At 40.6% G+C, this 18990-nt stretch overlaps 1 protein-coding gene across 2 annotated transcripts in view; it reads left to right on the top strand.

The window, feature by feature from the left end:
- Ppp2r3c (protein phosphatase 2 regulatory subunit B''gamma) overlaps window positions 1-18990 on the top strand; it is a 28357-nt gene that overhangs the window by 3103 nt on the left and 6264 nt on the right. For both annotated transcript variants that reach the window (XM_070026661.1, XM_070026653.1), the window contains exons 4-11: window positions 900-1004; window positions 2115-2227; window positions 3490-3587; window positions 5056-5126; window positions 9264-9396; window positions 13698-13753; window positions 13846-13921; window positions 15988-16124. In XM_070026661.1, the coding sequence (XP_069882762.1) occupies window positions 900-1004; window positions 2115-2227; window positions 3490-3587; window positions 5056-5126; window positions 9264-9396; window positions 13698-13753; window positions 13846-13921; window positions 15988-16124 (789 nt within the window). The remainder of the gene's footprint in view (window positions 1-899; window positions 1005-2114; window positions 2228-3489; window positions 3588-5055; window positions 5127-9263; window positions 9397-13697; window positions 13754-13845; window positions 13922-15987; window positions 16125-18990) is intronic.

The following is an 18990-nucleotide window of genomic DNA, read 5'->3' as shown; positions in this document are numbered from 1 at the left end:
CAACCTGGCCTAGGAAAAAACATGGCACCCTATCTGAAAAAAGCAAAAAGAGCTGGAGAAGTGGCTTAAGTGGTTGAATGCCTTCCTATCAAGTGCAAGCAAGCCCTGAATTCAAAACCCCAGTACTAAGAAAAAAAAAGACATGAGATGGTGGGGGTGGATATAGCTCACTGTATGCTTGACTAACATGTAAAAGGCTTTTGATTTTATCCCTATTCCTGCCATTAATCTTGAACTTGACTATTAGATTTTTCAGGACAGAGATCTGGCATTGCTGTTCACTGAATTCTTTTCTTTTTCTTTTTCTTTTTTTTTTTTTCTTTTTTTGCTAGTCCTAGGGCCTAAACTCAGGGCACTGTTCTGAACCTTCTTTTGCTCAAGACTAGTGCTCTACTACTTGGCCCACCGTGCCACTCTGGCCTTTACTGTTTATGTGGTACTGAGGAATTGAACTCAGGGCTTCATGCATGCTAGGCAAGCTCTCTACCACTAAGCCACCTTCCCAGCTCCTCACCAAATTTTTTATGGGTCTCTGTTTGTTAAATGAATGTTAAGATGAGGTACAAGAAGTGATTTGGGGGGCTGGGAAGGTGGCTCAGTGGTAGAGCGCTTGCCTTGCATGCCTGAGGCCCTGGGTTCGATTCCCCAGCACCACATAAGCAAAAATAAAAAAGCTGGAAGTGGCACTGTGGCTCAAGTGGTAGAGCGCTAGCCTTGAGCTGAAGAGCTGAGGGACAGTGCCCAGGCCCAGAGTTCAGGCCCCATGACCCGACCAAAAAAAAAAAAAAAAAAAAAAAAAAAGTGATTTGGGGCAATGGCATGTAGTTATTTCATAAAGTCACATAGCATTCCACTGATCCAGTAGTCTAACATTTTCATAAAGAAATTTATGTTTTTAGTTGCCAGCTGAAGATGAAGTCTTACTACAAAAATTAAGAGAGGAATCAAGAGCTGTCTTTCTACAAAGGAAAAGCAGAGAACTTTTAGATAATGAGGAATTACAGGTAAGAACTGAGTAGAAAGTTGATATAGAGCCATGTAGATTATGTAGAGCCTATAATTTTAACTCCTTGAGAGGCCTGAGATTGGGAGGATCATGGTAGAAGGCCAGACAAGACAAAAAAAAAAGGGGGGGGGAACCTTTTTCAACCCATAAAAACTGGACCTGGTGATTTGTACCTGTCATCCCCTCTGTATGAGAAGCATAAATAAAAGGTTCATGGTCCAGGCTTCTCCAAGCAGAAAACAATACCCTATTTGAAAATAATAAAAGCAGAAAGGGGGCATAGCTCAAGTAGTAGAGTGCCTAGGGAGCACAAGGCCCACATTCAAACCCCAGGACCTTAAAAAAATGTTGCTGTAGATGATACCCTTTTCTTTTTTGTGCTAGTTATCAAGCAGGATCTCAGTGTGTCTACAGAGTTAGCATTGATACTGCATCAACTCTTAGAGTAGAGCAGGTGCCTGCCAAAATCAGCTGCTAAACTTGGGTGAGTCATGTCCCCCAAAATTAGTGGATTATTCTAATCTGGAGCCAGTTGAGAACCACAGTTGTAGAATCACATTCAAGAGATTCAAATACAGGCCCTGCTGTATGACTTTTAGGCAATGACTCAAAAGTAGGGACAGTTGCCTATATTGTATAATTACATGCACTAAAGAGGCAATATATTTGAAAAACTTAAAATTAAAGTAGAAAATAAGTGTTATTTTTGTTGTTGCTAGTAATCAAAGGATAATAAGGCATAAGACTGATGTTAATACTTTATCAGACAATCCTTTTAATGTAAACAATACATTGAGCCTGGCACAGGTGGCTCATGCCTGTAATCCTAGCTACTCAGGAAGTTGAGATCTGAGGATCACATTCAAAGCTAGCCTGGGCAGGAAAGTCTGTAAGACTCTTATCTCCAATAAACCACTCAAAAACCGAAAACCGGAAGTAGCGCTGTGGCTCAAGCAGTAGAGCACTTGCCATGAGTTGAAGAGCTTAGGGACAGCACTCAGACCCAGAGTTCAAGCCCCACTACCAACCAAAAAAATAATAATAATACATTGAACTACATTTAATTATTTTAACTTTGTAATATGTTCATTTCTGTAATTCTCTAAAGAACTTATGGTTTTTGCTGGATAAACATCAGACACCACCTATGATTGGAGAGGAAGCAATGATCAATTATGAAAATTTTTTGAAGGTTGGTGAAAAGGCTGGACCAAAGTGCAAGTAAGAATATTATAAAAAGAAGTATATTAAGCAATTTAAATGCCTCAAATGTTGATTTAAAAAAACTGAAGTAAATATTTTGACAAGTATCAGTTTGGGTTGCTAAAATTTAATAAAGTTACTTACACTTAAGAACATTGAAGCCAGACTCCAGTGGCTCATGCCTGTAATCCTAGCTACTCAGGAAGCTGAGATCTGAGGATCACGGTTCAAAGCAAGCCCAGGGAGGAAAGTCCTGAGACTCTTACCTCCAATAAACCACTCAGAAAACCAGAAGTGGTGCAGTGGCTCAAATGGCAGACCACTAGCCTTGAGCTGAAGAGCTGAGGGGCAGCGTTCAGGCCCAGAGTTCAAGCCCCATGATCGACAAAAAAAAATGTTGGCATGAAATTATTTAAATATTTATATATAAGCCAGATGCTAGGGGCTCATGCCTGTAATCCTACCTATTCAGGAAGCTAAGATCTGAGAATTGTGGTTGAAAGCCCGCCAAGACAGGAAAATCAACTTATAGCTCCAATTAGTTTACAAAAAAAGCCTAAAATGGAGCTATGCCTCAAGTGGTAGAGCACCTTGAACAAAAAAGCTCAAGGACAGTTCCCAGACCTTTCAGTTCAAGCCCCAGGACCAGCACCAATAAAAAAATTACATATAAAATATACATATACATATATATATATATATATATATATATATATATATATATATAAAGTCTGGCTGTACTCATAGCACTCTGGAGGCTGAGGCTGAAGGACCAAAAGGTAAAGGCCTGGGCTGGGAAGGTGGCTCAGTGGTAGAGCGCTTGCCTTGCATGCTCGAGGCCCTGGGTTCGATTCCTCAGCACCACATAAACAAAAGAAAAAAGCCGGAAGTGGCGCTGTGACTCAAGTGGTAAAGCACTAGCCTTGAGCTGAAGAGCTGAGGGACAGCGCCCAGGCCCAGAGTTCAGCCCCATGACCAGACCCAAAAAAAAAAAGGTAAAGGCCTGCCTAAGCTACATAGTATGACCCTGTCTCAAAAGAAAAGAAAAGAAAAACCCACATAGTTTAGTCACACTTAAAGCTCTTCATTCTTCATACAGAAAAATGAGAAGAAAAGAGTATGCAAATATGTATAATTTCATATTTCAACTTTTGGGGACTTGTCACTTTGACTTTTTTTCTGCCTTTAATTTTGTGAATTTATGCAGTTTTCTAATTTTCATGGAGGTCATTTTATAATATGTTGGCACATCATTTTCAATCTTTATTTCTTTTTCTTAGGCAATTTTTTACTGCAAAAGTCTTTGCTAAACTCCTTCATACTGATTCATATGGAAGAATTTCCATCATGCAGTTCTTTAACTATGTCATGCGAAAAGGTGATTTGTCTTTTAATTGTGCTTCAACTCCTATCTGGGAATTAAGATTTTTGATCTGTGCTTTTATAGTATTTCATGTGATAGAACTCTGTTACCAAGTATACGTAGCATAATTTAGAATATTTACTAGAATGATTCTTTCATGGAGGTTAATTTACTCTTCATGTCACCAATATTACAAGTTGATTTACCTGAAAAAATAGTCTCACACTATTGCTACATAAATGTGGCATCAGTTAAACAACTTGGAGTTAAGAAACCTGTAAGTACAATACTGATCTGTGGAATATTAGTGTATGCCATCTCCAATTAATACACTTTGCTATAATTACCTCAGTGGAAAATAAAAGAAGTTTCACTGAAGATGTAGCATGACAGCTGTCCCCATTTAGTAAAACACCAAGTTCAACTAGTTAAGAACAGTATCCTCTACTCTTAGGGGGAAAACCCAAAGTTGTCAGTCTTTTGAACATTTAAAATGCTATTTATGGAAACAAATTCCAGGAAATGAGAACATGGGTTTGGTTTAGTTTGGGTTTTTGTTTTGTTTTGCCAGTTCTGGGGCTTGAACTCAGAGCCTAAGCACTGTCCTTGAGCTTCTTTTGTCAAGGCTGGCACTCTACTACTTGACCCACAGTACCACTTCTAGCTTTTTCAGTTTATGTGGTACTGAGGAATCGAACTCAGGGCTTCATGCATGCTGGGCAAGCACTCTCTCACTAAGCACATTCCCATCCCTTTTTTGTCTTTTTAATGGGAGCAACTAGTGAGCACGGAAGTAGAGGGAGGAAAAGTGAACAAGTGCAGTGATTATATTTAGTATACACTGTGTGGAAAATGAACTGTGCAAATTGTGGGCAAGGACAAGAGGGGGAAACAGAAAGCTAAGGAAGGGGTAACACTGTCCTACCTTATGAAATGTCAAACCCTCTGTACAACAGCTTAATAATAACAATAAAATTATATATTTTTAATGCAAAAAAAGCTCAGTGCCCATGGTTCATACCTATATTGCTAGCTATTCAGGAGGCTGAGATATGATGATCACAGTTTGAAGCCAGTCCAGGTAGGAAAGTCTGTAAGACTCTTACCTCCATTAAACTGCCAAAATAGCCAGTAAAGCTGTGGCTCAAGTGATAGAGCACTAGCCTTTAGCAAAAAGAAGCTCGGCAACAGTGACCAGACACTGTTCAAGCCACAGGACCTGCTCCAAAAAAGAGAGAGAGAAAAAAAAGAACAGTAACCTCTAGCACATCACTTTTACTATAGATGCAATCATGGTAGAATTGTTGAAATCTGCCACCATATGCTGTTGCTTTGCTTTAGACAAACCAAGAAGTTAATAATTACTTAATGTATATGAGAAGGGTTGTTGGATTGGCTCTAATCTGGAGCTTTTTATCTTCTTTTCATACATATGCTGAAATAATAAATCTTAATAGTTGTATTTCATGTTCTTGTTTGTCAGTCTGGCTTCATCAAACAAGAATAGGACTCAGTTTATATGATGTTGCTGGTCAAGGATACCTTCGAGAATCTGTAAGTATTAACCAAATTTTAATAACTTATTATAGACACCAAATATTGATAATGAGTGTTGGGATTATAGGAGGTAAATCTCATTATTTTCTGGGTGTGTGTGTGTGTGATAATGAGTGTTGGGATTATAGGAGGTAAATCTCATTATTTTCTGTGTGTGTGTGTGTGTGTGTGTGTGTGTGTGTGTGTGTGTGTGTGTGTGTGTGTGTGTGTGTGTGTGTGTGTGTGTGTGTGTGTGTGTGTGTGTGTGTGTGTGTGTGTGTGTGTGTGTGTGTGTGTGTGTGTGTGTGTGTGTGTGTGTTCTGAGGCTTAAACTCTGGGCACTTTCCCTGAGTATTTGTGCTCACGCTAGTGCTCTACCACTTGAGCCACAGTTCCAATTCCACTTCTGGCTTTTTAGTAGCTAATTGGAGATAAGTCTCACAGACTTTCCTGCCTCAGCTGGCTTTGAATCACAATCCCTGGATCTCAGCCTCCTGAGTGGCTAAGGATTACAGGCATGACCCACCAGTGCCTGGCAATTTCTCTGTTTTCATAGTGTTTGCTCTTGCAAATATGTTACTAAAAGTATATATTGACTATATAAATTATTCTTTAGATTTTTTTCTTCAGCCTTTACAAACATTTCTAAAAGAAAATGAAAATTTTTAATGGGCTTAAAAATCATTCTGATTAGTCTTGAATGATATCCATGTGTAACTATTTTCAGAAGTATCAGGAATTTCCCCTTTTTAATTTTTTTCAGTCCTGGGGCTTGAACTCAAGGCCTAGGCACTATCCCTGAGTGTCTTTTGCTCAAGGCTAGCACTCTACCACTTGAGCCACAACACCACTTCCTGCTTTTTCTGTGTATGTGGTCCTGAGGAATCAAACTCAGGGCTTCATGCATGCTAGGCAAGCACTCTACAACTAAGCCATATTCCCAGCCCTTCCCTTTTTTTTTTGGCGGGGGGGGGGGGGGCGCCTGAACCGGTCGTGGCGCCTGAACTCTGGGACTGGGCGCTGTCCCTCAGCTCTTCAGCTCAAGGCTAGCACTCTAGCACTTGAGCCACAGCACCACTTCCGGCTTTTTTCTTTTTGCTTATGTGGTGCTGAGGAATCGAACCCAGGGCCTCAGGCATGCAAGGCAAGCACTCTACCACTGAGCCACCTTCCCAGCCCTGCCCTTCCCTTTTTTAAAGAAAACTACTGTAAGTTGTGTAGTATAGAGTATCTGACCCTTTGCTAGTTTTCTCTTTAATCCTCCTTCATTCATAAACTGTAATGTGGCCTTTTGTTGTTGTTGTTGATCGTGGGCCCTGAACTCTGGGCCTGGCTACTGTCCCTCAGCTCTTCAGCTCAAGGCTAGTGCTCTACCACAGGAGCCATAGCACCACTTTGACCTTTTTCTGCTTATGTGGTGCTGAAGAGTTGAACCCAGGGCCTCATGCATGCAAGGCAAGCACTGTACCACTGAGCCACCTTCCCAGCCTCACATCCCCACACACACACTTTTTTTAAACCTCCTCATATGCCTGTATTCTTTCTTTTTTTTTTTTTAATTTAATTTTATTTTATTTGTGAACATACTGTACAGAGGAGTTACAATTACATGGGCAGGATAATGCGTACATTTCTTACCAAGCATTGCAGCCTCCTCCTGTGTTTACCCTTCACATCCCTTCCCAGCCTCCCCCCTCCCCCCCAATCCCAATCCTTCTCCTTCCCCCCCCTCCCCCCCCCCCCCCCCCCCCGCACCGACGTTGTAAAGCTCGTTTTGGACATGACAACTTGTACTTCTCATTGTTGCAACAGGTCCACCTGTATCCTTAAACACCTGTATTCTTTTTTTTTTTTTTTTTTTGTCGGTCGTGGGGCTTGAACTCTGGGCCTGGGCGCTGTCCCTCAGCTCTTCAGCTCAAGGCGAGCGCTCTACCACTTGAGCTACAGCGCCACTTCCGGTTTTCTGGTGGTTTATTGGAGATAGGAGTCTCACGGTCTCTCCTGCCCGGGCTGGCTTTGAACCGTGATCCTCAGATCTCAGCCTCCTGAGTAGCTAGGATTACAGGCGTGAGCCACCAGCGCCCGGCAACACCTGTATTCTTTCTTGTTGCTTCTGTAAGAATCCCATTCTTACCATATAATGCCTACTACCAAATAGATGACTTAAAATATATAAGTGTCTCATTACAAAAGGTAGATGGTACCTTGTGCAGAGTTAGTTCAGATTTCTGTAAATGGAATCTCCTTACACTTGTGCTATAAATCTTCCTGGGACAACTATAATTGTTTCAGACCAACTTAACAATAAAAAGGCTCTTGAGGAAGGGAAGATGATAGAAAGGGGGCATGACTGATAAAGGTGCATTGTACACAGAAGCAAATATGTGAAGTTGAAACCCCACTGTTTAACAATTTTAAGATAAGAGGAAGCTGAGGTGGCTAGAGCACAAAAGTTAAAGTGGCAGGAGATCAAGTCAGAGAGGTATGTGGGGACTACATGGAGAGCCCTCTTAAGCCATAGTAAGGAGTTTGGATTGGGGCTGGGAGTGTGGTTTAGTGGTAGAGTGCTTGATGAGCATGCATGAAGTCCTGAATTCGGTTCCTCAGTACCACATATAGTTCTGGAAATGGCACTGTGGCTCAAGTGGTAGAGTGCTAGCCTTGAGCAAAAGAAGCTCAGGAACAGTACACAGGCCCTGAGTTCAAGCCCCAAGGACTGGCAATAAAACAAAAAACAAAACACCACACACACACTCTCACACACTCTCTCTCTCACTCACACACATATACACATACACAAAACATAGCTTTGCAAAGGTTTATTCCATTAAAAGCAATATATTACATGCTAATAAAACCTACCTAGCATTTCTAGCTCATAGCAACCTTTCAACATCTGCCATGCTGAGTGTGACAAATGTCCCCACATTTCCCTCAAACTTGAACTATCATGCTACACCCATCAGCTCACTGTAGTGCTTCCCAGGCACCTAAGTGCATAATTTGGGACCTGTAGAAATTGTCTTTGTATCAGTGATGAGAATATGGCCTCTGTTGAGGAGGTAAGAAGTATGCCATTGTCTATCACAATTATTTATACATGTGTCTGTGTTTTAACCCAGGAATTCCACTTATAAGAAGTGTATGCTACAGTCTTCCACAGTAGGTTCAAATGAAAAATTAGCTTATCTCTTTATGATATTTTTAGTGTAACAAAATATTAGAAGCAACTGAAATGTCAGAGACCTAGTAAAATAAATTTTGGTATGTTTATACAACAAAATTAACATAGTTTTGTAAAATAGTTGCTCTTAGATATGCCTCTGTGGAATGACTATAAAGAATATTGTTAAATGACAAGAGCAGTTTTTGTAATATGGTGCTATATCTTGTATTTAAAGAACATGAGAAATGTACAAAAATATGTATTGGTTGTATGTGCATCACTTACCTTTAGAAGGCCATACAGAAGCTGAAATATAAACTTCCAGCTACTTGGGAGGTTTGAGGGAGGGGCATCTTTTGAGCTCAGATTTTCAAGGACCACCTAGGCAATATAATGAGACCTAGTCTCAAAATAGGGGAAAAAAATTAACTTTGGGGAGAGAAAATAGAGAAGAGAAAACTTTTTTTGGAGATAAGTTCTCATCGTGTAGCTCAGGTTGGCCTCTCAACTGCTGAGATTATAGGCATGTAGACCATATTCAACTAATAAAATTTTGGGGCTTGTTCTTGTTTGAAGCAATGTCTGGCCTCAAATTTGTTATGTATCCCAAATTGACTTTGAATTCCTCCTCTTCCTTCAGCTTCCTAAGTACCAGATAACAGGCAAGCAGTACCAAACCCAACATAGCTAATATATTTTTTATGCTGAATAGTTTTTAGAACTGAAAGTATATCCCAGTATCTAAGAATCAAGACTGAAGAGAGCAAATAGTCTCTATAGTCAATGTATGTTATATAAAAATCAAACTATGAAACTTGAGTATAGGGATGGGGGGGATAGGGGAAAATGATAGAAAGGGTGATATTCTCCAGGGTGTATTATACTCAACTTGATTTTGTATTTGAAACCTCTTTGTATAACTATTATTAATGATAAAAATCAAGATTGGACATGTAGCAATGTAAACTTTTATTTTCTTTTGTTTTTAGGATTTAGAAAACTACATTTTGGAACTTATTCCTACTTTGCCACAACTAGATGGGCTGGAAAAATCCTTTTATTCTTTTTATGTTTGTACAGCAGTTAGGAAGTTCTTCTTCTTTTTGGATCCTCTAAGAACAGGTAAAAGAAAAACTCACTTTAGACATGAGAATAATATTATATCTGAACCGCAGTACTACAGAAGTCTTGAAAAATGTCACTTTCCTAACATCATTGCTGTTAAAAATCTAGCATCTATCAGCTGAGTGGATGAGGATTATAATTCGAAGCCACGCAGAAGACAAATCCAAGAAACTCTTACCTCCAATTAACCAGCAAAAAAATGCTAGAAGGAGATGTGGCTCAAGTAGTAGAATGCCAGCTGAATGAAAAAGCCAAGCAATAGCATGAGGCTCTGAGTTCAAGCTTCAGTGTCAGCACTAAAAAAAAAAAAAAAGAAAAGAAAATCTAGCAAATCTTTATTTATTTATTTTATTTTTGTCGGTCATGGGGCTTCAGTTCTGAGCCTGGGCTCTGTCCCTGAGTTTTTCAACGCAAAGCAAGTGCTCTAACATTTGAGCCACAGTGCTACTGCCAGTTTTCTGGTGGATAATTGGAGATAATAATCTCATGGACTGGGGGCTGGGGAATGTGGCTCAGTGGTAGAGTGCTTGCCTTGCATGCATGAGGCCCTGGGTTCGATTCCTCAGCACCACATAAGCAAAAAGAAAAAAGCCGGAAGTGGTGCTGTGGCTCAAGTGGTAGAGCGCTAGCCTTGAGCTGAAGAGCTGAGGGACAGCGCCCAGACCCAGAGTTCAGGCCCCATGACCGGACCCAAAAATAAATAAATAAATAAAATAAAAAATAATCTCATGGACTTTCGTGCCGAGGCTGGCTTTGAATCTTGATCCTCAGATCTCAGTTCCTAAGTAGCTAAGATTATAGGCACCCAGCGCATATCTTTAAAAACAGAGAAATGTAAGAAAAGAAAAGCAGTAAAGGTTAGGTTTATATAGATTTATAGGTTTATATAGATTTTTCAAAGAAATGGCACTATAGCTCACATGGTAGAATGCGTGCCTTGAGCTGAAAACCAAGCCCAGAGGTCAAGCTCATGACTGACAAAAACAAAAAAACAAAAAAACCAACTGTGTAACAGTGGGGTTGTACCTAATCTTTTCTTCCTTCTCTAAGAGAACTACAAAATGAGTAATCATTGTGGCTCCTTCCACTTCTAACAAACACTTACTCTGGTATAATTTGCTGTTGCTGATATGTGACATGCAGAACTAATTTTTTTTTTTTTGTCAGTCATAGGCTTAAACTCTAGGTCTGGGTGCTGTTCCTGAGCTCTTCAGCTCAAGGGTAGCGTAGTGCTCTACTACTTGAGCCATAGTACCACTTCCCGCTTTTTCTGTTTATGTGGTGCCGAGGGATCAAACCCAGGGTGTTATGCATGCAAGGCAAGCACTCTACCACTGAACCACCTTCCCAGCCCCAATGCAGAATTAATTCTGCATGTCATATATTTGAAGAAAAGTATGTATTTGGCTATCTGAGAGTCATTTAGCCATGATATATTTTCTATCTCTTTAACTATCTAAATTAGTAAACATGGCCTCATTAGCAGTATGCTGACAAATGTTTGAACCTGCCAAGACAAATACATGTAACTGGGGCAGAAGAAGAAATCCCAAATTCCAATCCTTCATTCTTCTTTCCTTAAAAATCCAGCTATGAATCCATCACAGCACACTGTAGCTGAGGTTATTTTTAAAACTTCCCAGCTGTAAGCAAATACATGTTTTTTTCCCTCTGAAATTTTTATTATTGTGAAAATACTGTACAGTGGGATTATAATTACATGGGTAAGATAATGAGCACATTTCTTTTTTGGGTCCGGTTGTGGGGCCTGAACTCTGGGCCTGGGCACTGTCCCTCAGCTCTTCAGCTCAAGGCTAGTGCTCTACCACTTGAGCCACAGCACCACTTCCAGCTTTTTTCTTTTTGTTTATGTGGTGCTGAGGAATCGAACCCAGGGCCTCATGCATGCAAGGCAAGCGCTCTACCACTGAGCCACCTTCCCAGCTCTGATGTGCACATTTCTTATCAAGCATTGTAGCCTCCTGCTTTGTTTCCCCTTCCCATCCTCCCCCTCCTCTCCCCCCCATCCCCCCACCAAAGTTGTAAAGTTCGTTTTTTCGACATAACAACTTGTACATCTCATTGTTGCAATGGGTCCTCCTGTATCCCTGTTTTAACAATTTGTTTTTTCCCTTCCCCTCCACATATACCAACATCATATATAGTGAAAGCAGGGGTTATACCATGGGGGAGGGACATACAGGCAACAAAGACATAACCTTATAAATATGTTAGAATCAATCGCATGAAAGATTTTTTTTTTTTTCAGTCGTGGGGCTTGAGCTCTAGGCTTAGGAGCTGTCCCTCAGCAATGCAGCTCAAGGCTTATGCTCTATCACTTGTCCCTCTGAAATTTTGCAAAAAATAGCTGTTTTGAATTTTTTTAATGTATCAGGCACTATGCTAAGCATTTTCCTTTTATTATGCCAGCCTTTGGGGCTTGAACTCAAACACTGTCAGTTATCTTTTGTGTTTAAAACTAGTATTCTATCACTTGAGCCACAGTTCCACTTTTTTTCCCACCTTTTTTGGTGCTTACTTGGAGATGAGTCTTGGACTTTCTTGCCTGGGCTAGCTTTGAAACATGATAATCAGGTCTCAGCCTCTTAAGTAGTTAGGACTACTGGCATGAGCCACCAGTGTCCAGCTTTCAATGGTACTTCTATATTTGTCTGCCAGTATAGTACTAGGGCTACAACAGGGTTTCTTGATCTTTTTGAATTTTTCTCATTCATGGCCGATGCTCTACTACTTCATTCACAGTTTTGCTAGTTAATTGGAAATAAGAGTCTCTTGGTTTGTCTGCGTGGGTTGGCTTTGAGTCTTTTGTTGTTGTTGGTCATGGGGCTTGATCTCTGGGCCTGGGTGCTGTCCCTCAGCTCTTCAGCTCAAGGTAAGCGCTCTACCACTTGAACCACAGCACCACTTCTGGTTTTCTGGTAGTTTACTGGAGATAAGAGTTTCACAGACTTTTCCTGTCTAGGCTGGCTTTGAACCAAGATCCTAAGATCTCAGTCTCCTGAGTAGCTAGGATTACAGGCATGAGCCACTGGAGCCTGACTGGCTTTGAATCTTGATCCTCAGATCTCAGCTCTTGAGCATCGAGGATTATAGACCTGCCAATTTTGAGATTGCTCTTGAAATATACCTTTAAAATTGTTCTTCAACTAAGTTACAGTTTAAAAAAAAAAAGAATACCAGGGGCTGGGAAGGTGGATCAGTGGGAGAGTGCTTGCCTTGCATGCATGAGGCACTGGGTTCAATTTCTCAGCACCACATAAGCAGAAAAAAGCCAGAAGTGGTGCTGAGGCTCAAGTGCTAGAGCATTAGCCTTGAGCTGAAGAGTTGAGGGACAGTAGCCAGACCCAGATTTCAGGCCCCACAACAGACAATACATATATACATATATATGTATGTATATATATACACATACACACACACAACCAATGCCAGCAGCCAGTGGCTCACCCCTATAATCCTAGCTAATCAGGAGGCTGAGATCTGAGGATTACAGTTCAAAGCCAGCCCAGGCAGGAAAGTCCACAAGACTCTTATCTCCAATTAACCACCAGGAAACCAAAAGTGGTGCTGTGGCTCAAGTGGTAGAGTACTTGCCTTGAGCTGAAGAACTCAAGGACAGTTTCCAGGCCCAGAGGTCAAGCCCTACATCTGACTCCCCACCCCCCATCCCCCAAAAAATACCAGGAAGCTGAAACATGTTTTGTCAGTGAGGAGTAATTAAAAGGACAGGGTCTAGATGAATGGAGAGAAGAGTGGCTCCATGCACATTTGTAAAAATGAAACCAGGTAAACTGAGGGGATAGGTGGGGGCTGGGAAAGATGGGGAGAATAATGGAAGGGGTGACATTGATCCAGATACATTGTACTCATAAACTAATAATGTTGAATTGAAACCCCTTTATATGATTACTTAAAGATAATAAAAAAAATAAGTTAAAAAACAAATTGTTCCTGAGCCAGACACCGGTGGCTCACAATTGTAATCTTAGATGCTCAGAAAGTTAAGATAGCTGGTCACTGGTGGCTAACACCTGTAATCCTAGCTACTCAGGAGGCTGAGATCAGAGGATGGAGGTTCAAAGCCAATTGGGGCAGGAAACCACCAGAAAACCCAGAAGTGGCACTGTGGCTCAAAGTGGTAAAGCACTAACCTTGAGTGAAAAAGCTCAGGGACAGTACCCAGGCCATGAGAAGCCCATGACTGACAAAAAAATAAAAATTGAAAAACTTAAAAAATAAATTGTTAAGTGAAATTATGTTTCATTTTGTTTTTAAAGGGAAGATAAAAATTCAAGATATTTTAGCGTGCAGCTTCCTAGATGATTTACTTGAGGTAAATATGCTTTTTCAAATATTTTTAAACTACTTAATTGTATCACTTTATATTTGCCATCTTCTGATTATGTCTTTGTGTTCTGTGTTTAGCTAAGGGATGAAGAACTGTCTAAAGAGAGCCAAGAAACAAATTGGTTTTCTGCTCCTTCTGCCCTAAGGGTTTATGGTATGTTCTCATTATATACAATTTGAATTATTCATTCCTCAGGTAAGTGGGTTTCAGAGGAGAGTTTTATACATAGTCTATTTTACCTTAAAAGTATTCTAATTAGGATCTTGTATTCTAGATACTAAGAATAACCCTTTTTTTGGCCAGGGCTGGTGGCTTACACCTATAATCCTAGCCACTCAAGAAACTGAGATCTGAGAATCTTGGTTGGAAGCCATGCCGGACAGGAAAGTACATGAGATTGTTATCTCCAGTTAACCACCAGACAACCAGAAGCAGAGCTGTGGCACAAAGTGAAGTGCTAGCCTTGAGCAGAAAAGCTCAGGGACAGCACCCAGGCTCTGACTTCAAACCAATGGACAACAAAAAAAGCCGGGCCCTGGTATTTTATGCCTATAATCCTAGCTATTCAGGAGGCTGAGATCTGAAGATCACAGCTCAAAGCCAGCCTGGATAGGAAAGTCCATGAGACTCTTTATCTCCAGTTAACCACCAGAAAAGTGGAAGTGGCACTGTGGTAGAGTGCTGGCCTTGAGCAGAAAAACTCAGGGACAGTGCCTAGTCCCTGAATTCAAGCCCCACAACTGACAAAAAAAAAAAAAAGAAGAACTTTTTTGGAATACATTTCTTTCCAATAGAACAGATGTAATTTGATCTTTCTTATTAACTCAGACATCATTTATAAATGTTATCTTTGTGATAATTTCATTAGTTTGTTACATTATCCTGTTGAATTGTCTTCTGACTCATTTTGGTATCCATTATATAAATTTGCAAATTGATAGCATTTAATTGTTTCTTATTCACCCCTCCTTCTAATTTAGAAACCTAATAAGGTTCTAAAATGTTACAAACAAAATACAAAAATATAAGTGAATTAGGCACCTGTGGCTCACACCTGTAATCCTAGTTACTCATGGGGCTGAGATCTAAGGATTGAAAGTTGGAAGACAACCCAGGCAGAAAAGGCCATAAGCCTCTTACCTCAAATTAACCAATACAAAGCTGGAAGTGGAGGTATGCTCAAGTGGCAGAGCAATAACCTTGAGCAAAAAAGCTTAGAGACAATGCCCAGGCCCTAAATTCAAGCTCAGAACCAGCACCAAAAAACAAAACAAAACAAAAATAGACCAAAGACATTAGCCTTCATGGTAGGCTTTCTTTGGCTATTTCTAGATTATTGGTTAATCTCCTTTAGATTCAAGCCATATGTTGATGGCTCATGCCTATAATTCTAGCTGCTCAGGAGGCTGAGATATGAGTATTGGGGTTCAAAGCCAGCCCTGGCAGGAAAATCTCTGAGACTCTTTTATTAACTACCAGAAAACCAAAGAGGTGCTGTGGCTTAAAGTGGTAGAGCACTAGCCTTGAACAGAAGAGCTCAGAGACAACATCCAGGCCTTGAGTTCAAGCCCTACAACCCCACAACCAAAAAACAGAAAAAAATTATCACTGATTTTTTTTTTTTTTAGTTGGTTGTGGAGCTTGAACTCTGGGCTTGGACACTGTCCCTCAGCTCTTCAGCTCAAGGCAAGCACTCTACCACTTGAGCCACAGCACCACTTCCAGTTTTCTAGTGGTTTATTGGAGTCTCACGAACTTTCCTGCCCAGGCTGGCTTTGAACCGCGATCCTTAGATCTCAACCTCCTGAGTAGCTAGGATTACAGGTGTGAGCCACCAGCACCCAGCAGTATCACTGATTTTACTACACATAAGCCATTACCCTGTGACAAAATTAATTTCAATCCAAATATTAGCCCATAAATTGAACATTCCATTGATGTCCAATCTTTGACTAAATTTTTTTGTTTTATTTGGGGGGTCTGGTTGTGGGGGCCTGAACTCTGGGCCTGGGTGCTGTCCCTCAGCTCTTCAGCTCAAGGCTAGCACTCTACCACTTGAGCCACAATGCCACTTCTGGCTTTTTTTTTCTGCTTATGTGGTGCTGAGGAATTGAACCCAGGGCCTTAAGCATGCAAGGCGAGCGCTCTACCACTGAGCCACCTTCACAGCCCCTTGACTAAAATTTTTATAGTCCTAAATATCTTATCTTTTTCCCTAGGTCAGTATTTGAATCTTGATAAGGATCACAATGGCATGCTCAGTAAAGAAGAACTCTCCCGCTATGGAACAGCAACCATGACCAATGTTTTCTTAGATCGAGTTTTCCAGGAGTGTCTCACTTACGATGGAGAAATGGTAATTGTATAAATCTTCTGATAAGCCTAAAAATTAGGCTTCTAGAGTTTCTAAGAGATCTTTATTGGTGTGAGTCAGCATTATTAGTATAATGAGTTACAGTATCCTAAAAAGTATAAAACAATCAAATTACTAGGTATTTGAAGCTTCTGGTCCAAACATAAATTAATTCACTGTAAAATATTTTTTATAGAAAACTTTAATAGGAGCCGGGCGCTGGTGGCTCACGCCTGTAATCCTAGCTACTCAGGAGGCTGAGATCTAAGGATCGTGGTTCAAAGCCAGCCTGGGCAGGAGAGACTGTGAGACTCCTATCTCCAATAAACCACCAGAAAACCGGAAGTGGCGCTCAAGTGGTAGAGTGCTCACCTTGAGCTGAAGAGCTGAGGGACAGCGCCCAGGCCCAGAGTTCAAATCCCACGACCGACCAAAAAAAAAAAAAGAAAAAGAAAAAGAAAACTTTAATAGTTTGTTGTCACAGGAGTATGAACTAGTAAAAAAAAAAATCTGAAAATTAACAGATATTTTTACTACTTCCAAATAATACTTCAGCCATTAAATTACCAGGTCTAAAATAGTGCTAAATGTGCCATGATTAAATCAAGAACCAGGACTAGAAGATGGCTTAGTGGTATATGCTTGCCTAAAATGAATAAAGTCCTGGGTTCAATTCCTCAGCACCACATAAACAGAAAAATCCAGAAGTGGCTCTGTGGCTCAAGTGGTAAGAGTGCTAGCCTTGAGCAAGAATCTCAGGGAAAAGTGCCCAGGCCCTGAGCCCTTGGGCTGCTCCCCCCCCCCCAAAAAAAAGAAGGAAAGAAAAACAAAAGAACCCAGTTATTTGTCTATTGTTAGAAGCTAGATGTAACTATATAAACTGATATAGAATTATCCTTTTTCTTCTCAAAATTCTTGTGAATGTGATTACATTTAACCTTAAAACTTAGAGCTTACATTTATGTAGTTGGATATAGATTTTTTTAAATTTCTCTTTGTTTTCAATATCCATTTCCCAAGCTAATGATGCTTAAGAAATCATCATACAGACGAAAATGGGGTTTAACATTTTATCAGCTTTAATTTAAGCAAGTTATGTTAAGCAACAGTAATGAAGAGGATGGGGCTGGTGCTGGTGGCTCACGCCTGTAATCCTAGCTACTCAGGAGGCTGACATCTAAGGATCATGGGTTGAACCAGAAGTGGCACCATGGCTCAATCTGATAAAGCACTAGACTGAAGCAAAAGAGCTCAGGGACAGGGCTTAACCCTGATTTCAAGCCCCATGGGGGGGGGGGGAGGGGGAATAGTCCATTCATCTACTGAGGGGCATATGGGTTGGTTCCATTATCTTAGCTATGGAGAATAATGCTGTAAAAAACATAGCTGTGCTGGTAGCTTTAGTATGGCTTTGTTTGTGATCATTTGGGTAAATGCCCACAAGTGGGATTGCTGGGTCATTGGGGAGCTCTATGTGTAATCTTTTGAGGAACCTCCAAACTGCTTTCCAGAGTGGTTGAATAAGTTTACACTCCCATCAACAGTGCAGTAGGGTTCCCTTTTGGCCACATCCCCTCCAGTATCTGTTGTTATTAGACTTCTTGACTATAGCCATTCTAATGGGTGAGGTGGAATCTCAATGTTGTTTTGACTCGCATTTCTTTTATGGCCAGATAAGTTGAGCATTTCTTCATGTATCTATTGGCCATTCTTATTTCCTCTTCAGAGAAGTCTCTAGTCCATTTATTAATGGGGCAATTGTTTCTTTGAGGAATTGTTGTTGGGGGATTTTTTTTGAGTTCTAAGTATATTTTAGAGGCCCTAGTCTGTTGTATGGCTAGTGAAGATCTTCTCCCAATCCATTGATCTTTCTAGCTATGTCCTTTGCCATGCAGAAGCTCTGCAGTTTCATGCAATCCCATTTGTCCAACCTTTCTTTGACTTGTGTTTCTGGGTCTTTGTTAAGAAAATTTTGGCCTGTGCCAAGGAGCCCTAGAGTTTCTCCTATTCCTTCTTATGTTTTCAGGGTGTCTACTTTTACCTCAAGGTCTTTGATCCATTTGGAGTTGATTCTGTGCAGGGTGATATATAAAGACCTAATTTGAGTTTTCTACAGGTATTTAACCAATTTTGCCAGCACCATTTACTGAAGAGGCTGTCTTTCTTCCACTCTATTTTTTTGGCTCCCTTATCAAAGATTATGTGGCTATAGGTCTGTGGGTTCATTTCTGGGTCTTCAGTTCTATTCCATTGGTCTTCATGTCTGTTCTTGTGCCAGTACTAAGCTGTTTTAATTACTATGGCTTTGTAGTAGAGTTGAAGTTTGGTATCGATATTCTTCCAGTCCTGTTCTTTCTGCTAAGGATTGTTGGCTATTTGGGGTCTTTTATTGTTCCATATGAATTTTTGGATTGCTTCTTTGGATACTGATGGGTATTGTACTGAATTTGTAGATAGTCTTTGGCAGTATGTGAGATATATATATATATATATATATATATATATGTATATATATATTCAATGGAATTCTATGCTTCCATCAGAAAGAATGACACTGGCCCATTTGTTAGAAAATGGAAAGAGGGCTGGGAAGGTGTCTCAGTGGTAGAGCGCTTGCCTTGCATGCATGAGGCCCTGGGTTCGATTCCTCAGCACCACATAAGCAGGAAAAAAAAAAAAGGCCGGAAGTGGCGCTGTAGCTCAAGTAGTAGAGCACTTGCCTTGAGCTGAAGAGCTGAGGGACAGTGCCCAGGCCCAGAGTTCAGGCCCCATGACCAGACCCCCCCCCCCAAAAAAAAAAGAAAATGGAAAGACTTGGAAAAATCATATTAAATGAAGTAAGCCAGACCCAAAGAAATACAGGTCCCAT

This window comes from Dipodomys merriami, unplaced genomic scaffold, assembly GCF_024711535.1.
Source record: "Dipodomys merriami isolate MVZ:Mamm:240054 unplaced genomic scaffold, mDipMer1.0.p SCAF_1, whole genome shotgun sequence".
Classification (NCBI taxonomy): domain Eukaryota; kingdom Metazoa; phylum Chordata; class Mammalia; order Rodentia; family Heteromyidae; genus Dipodomys; species Dipodomys merriami.
This window is presented reverse-complemented; position numbering and strand designations above follow the sequence as displayed.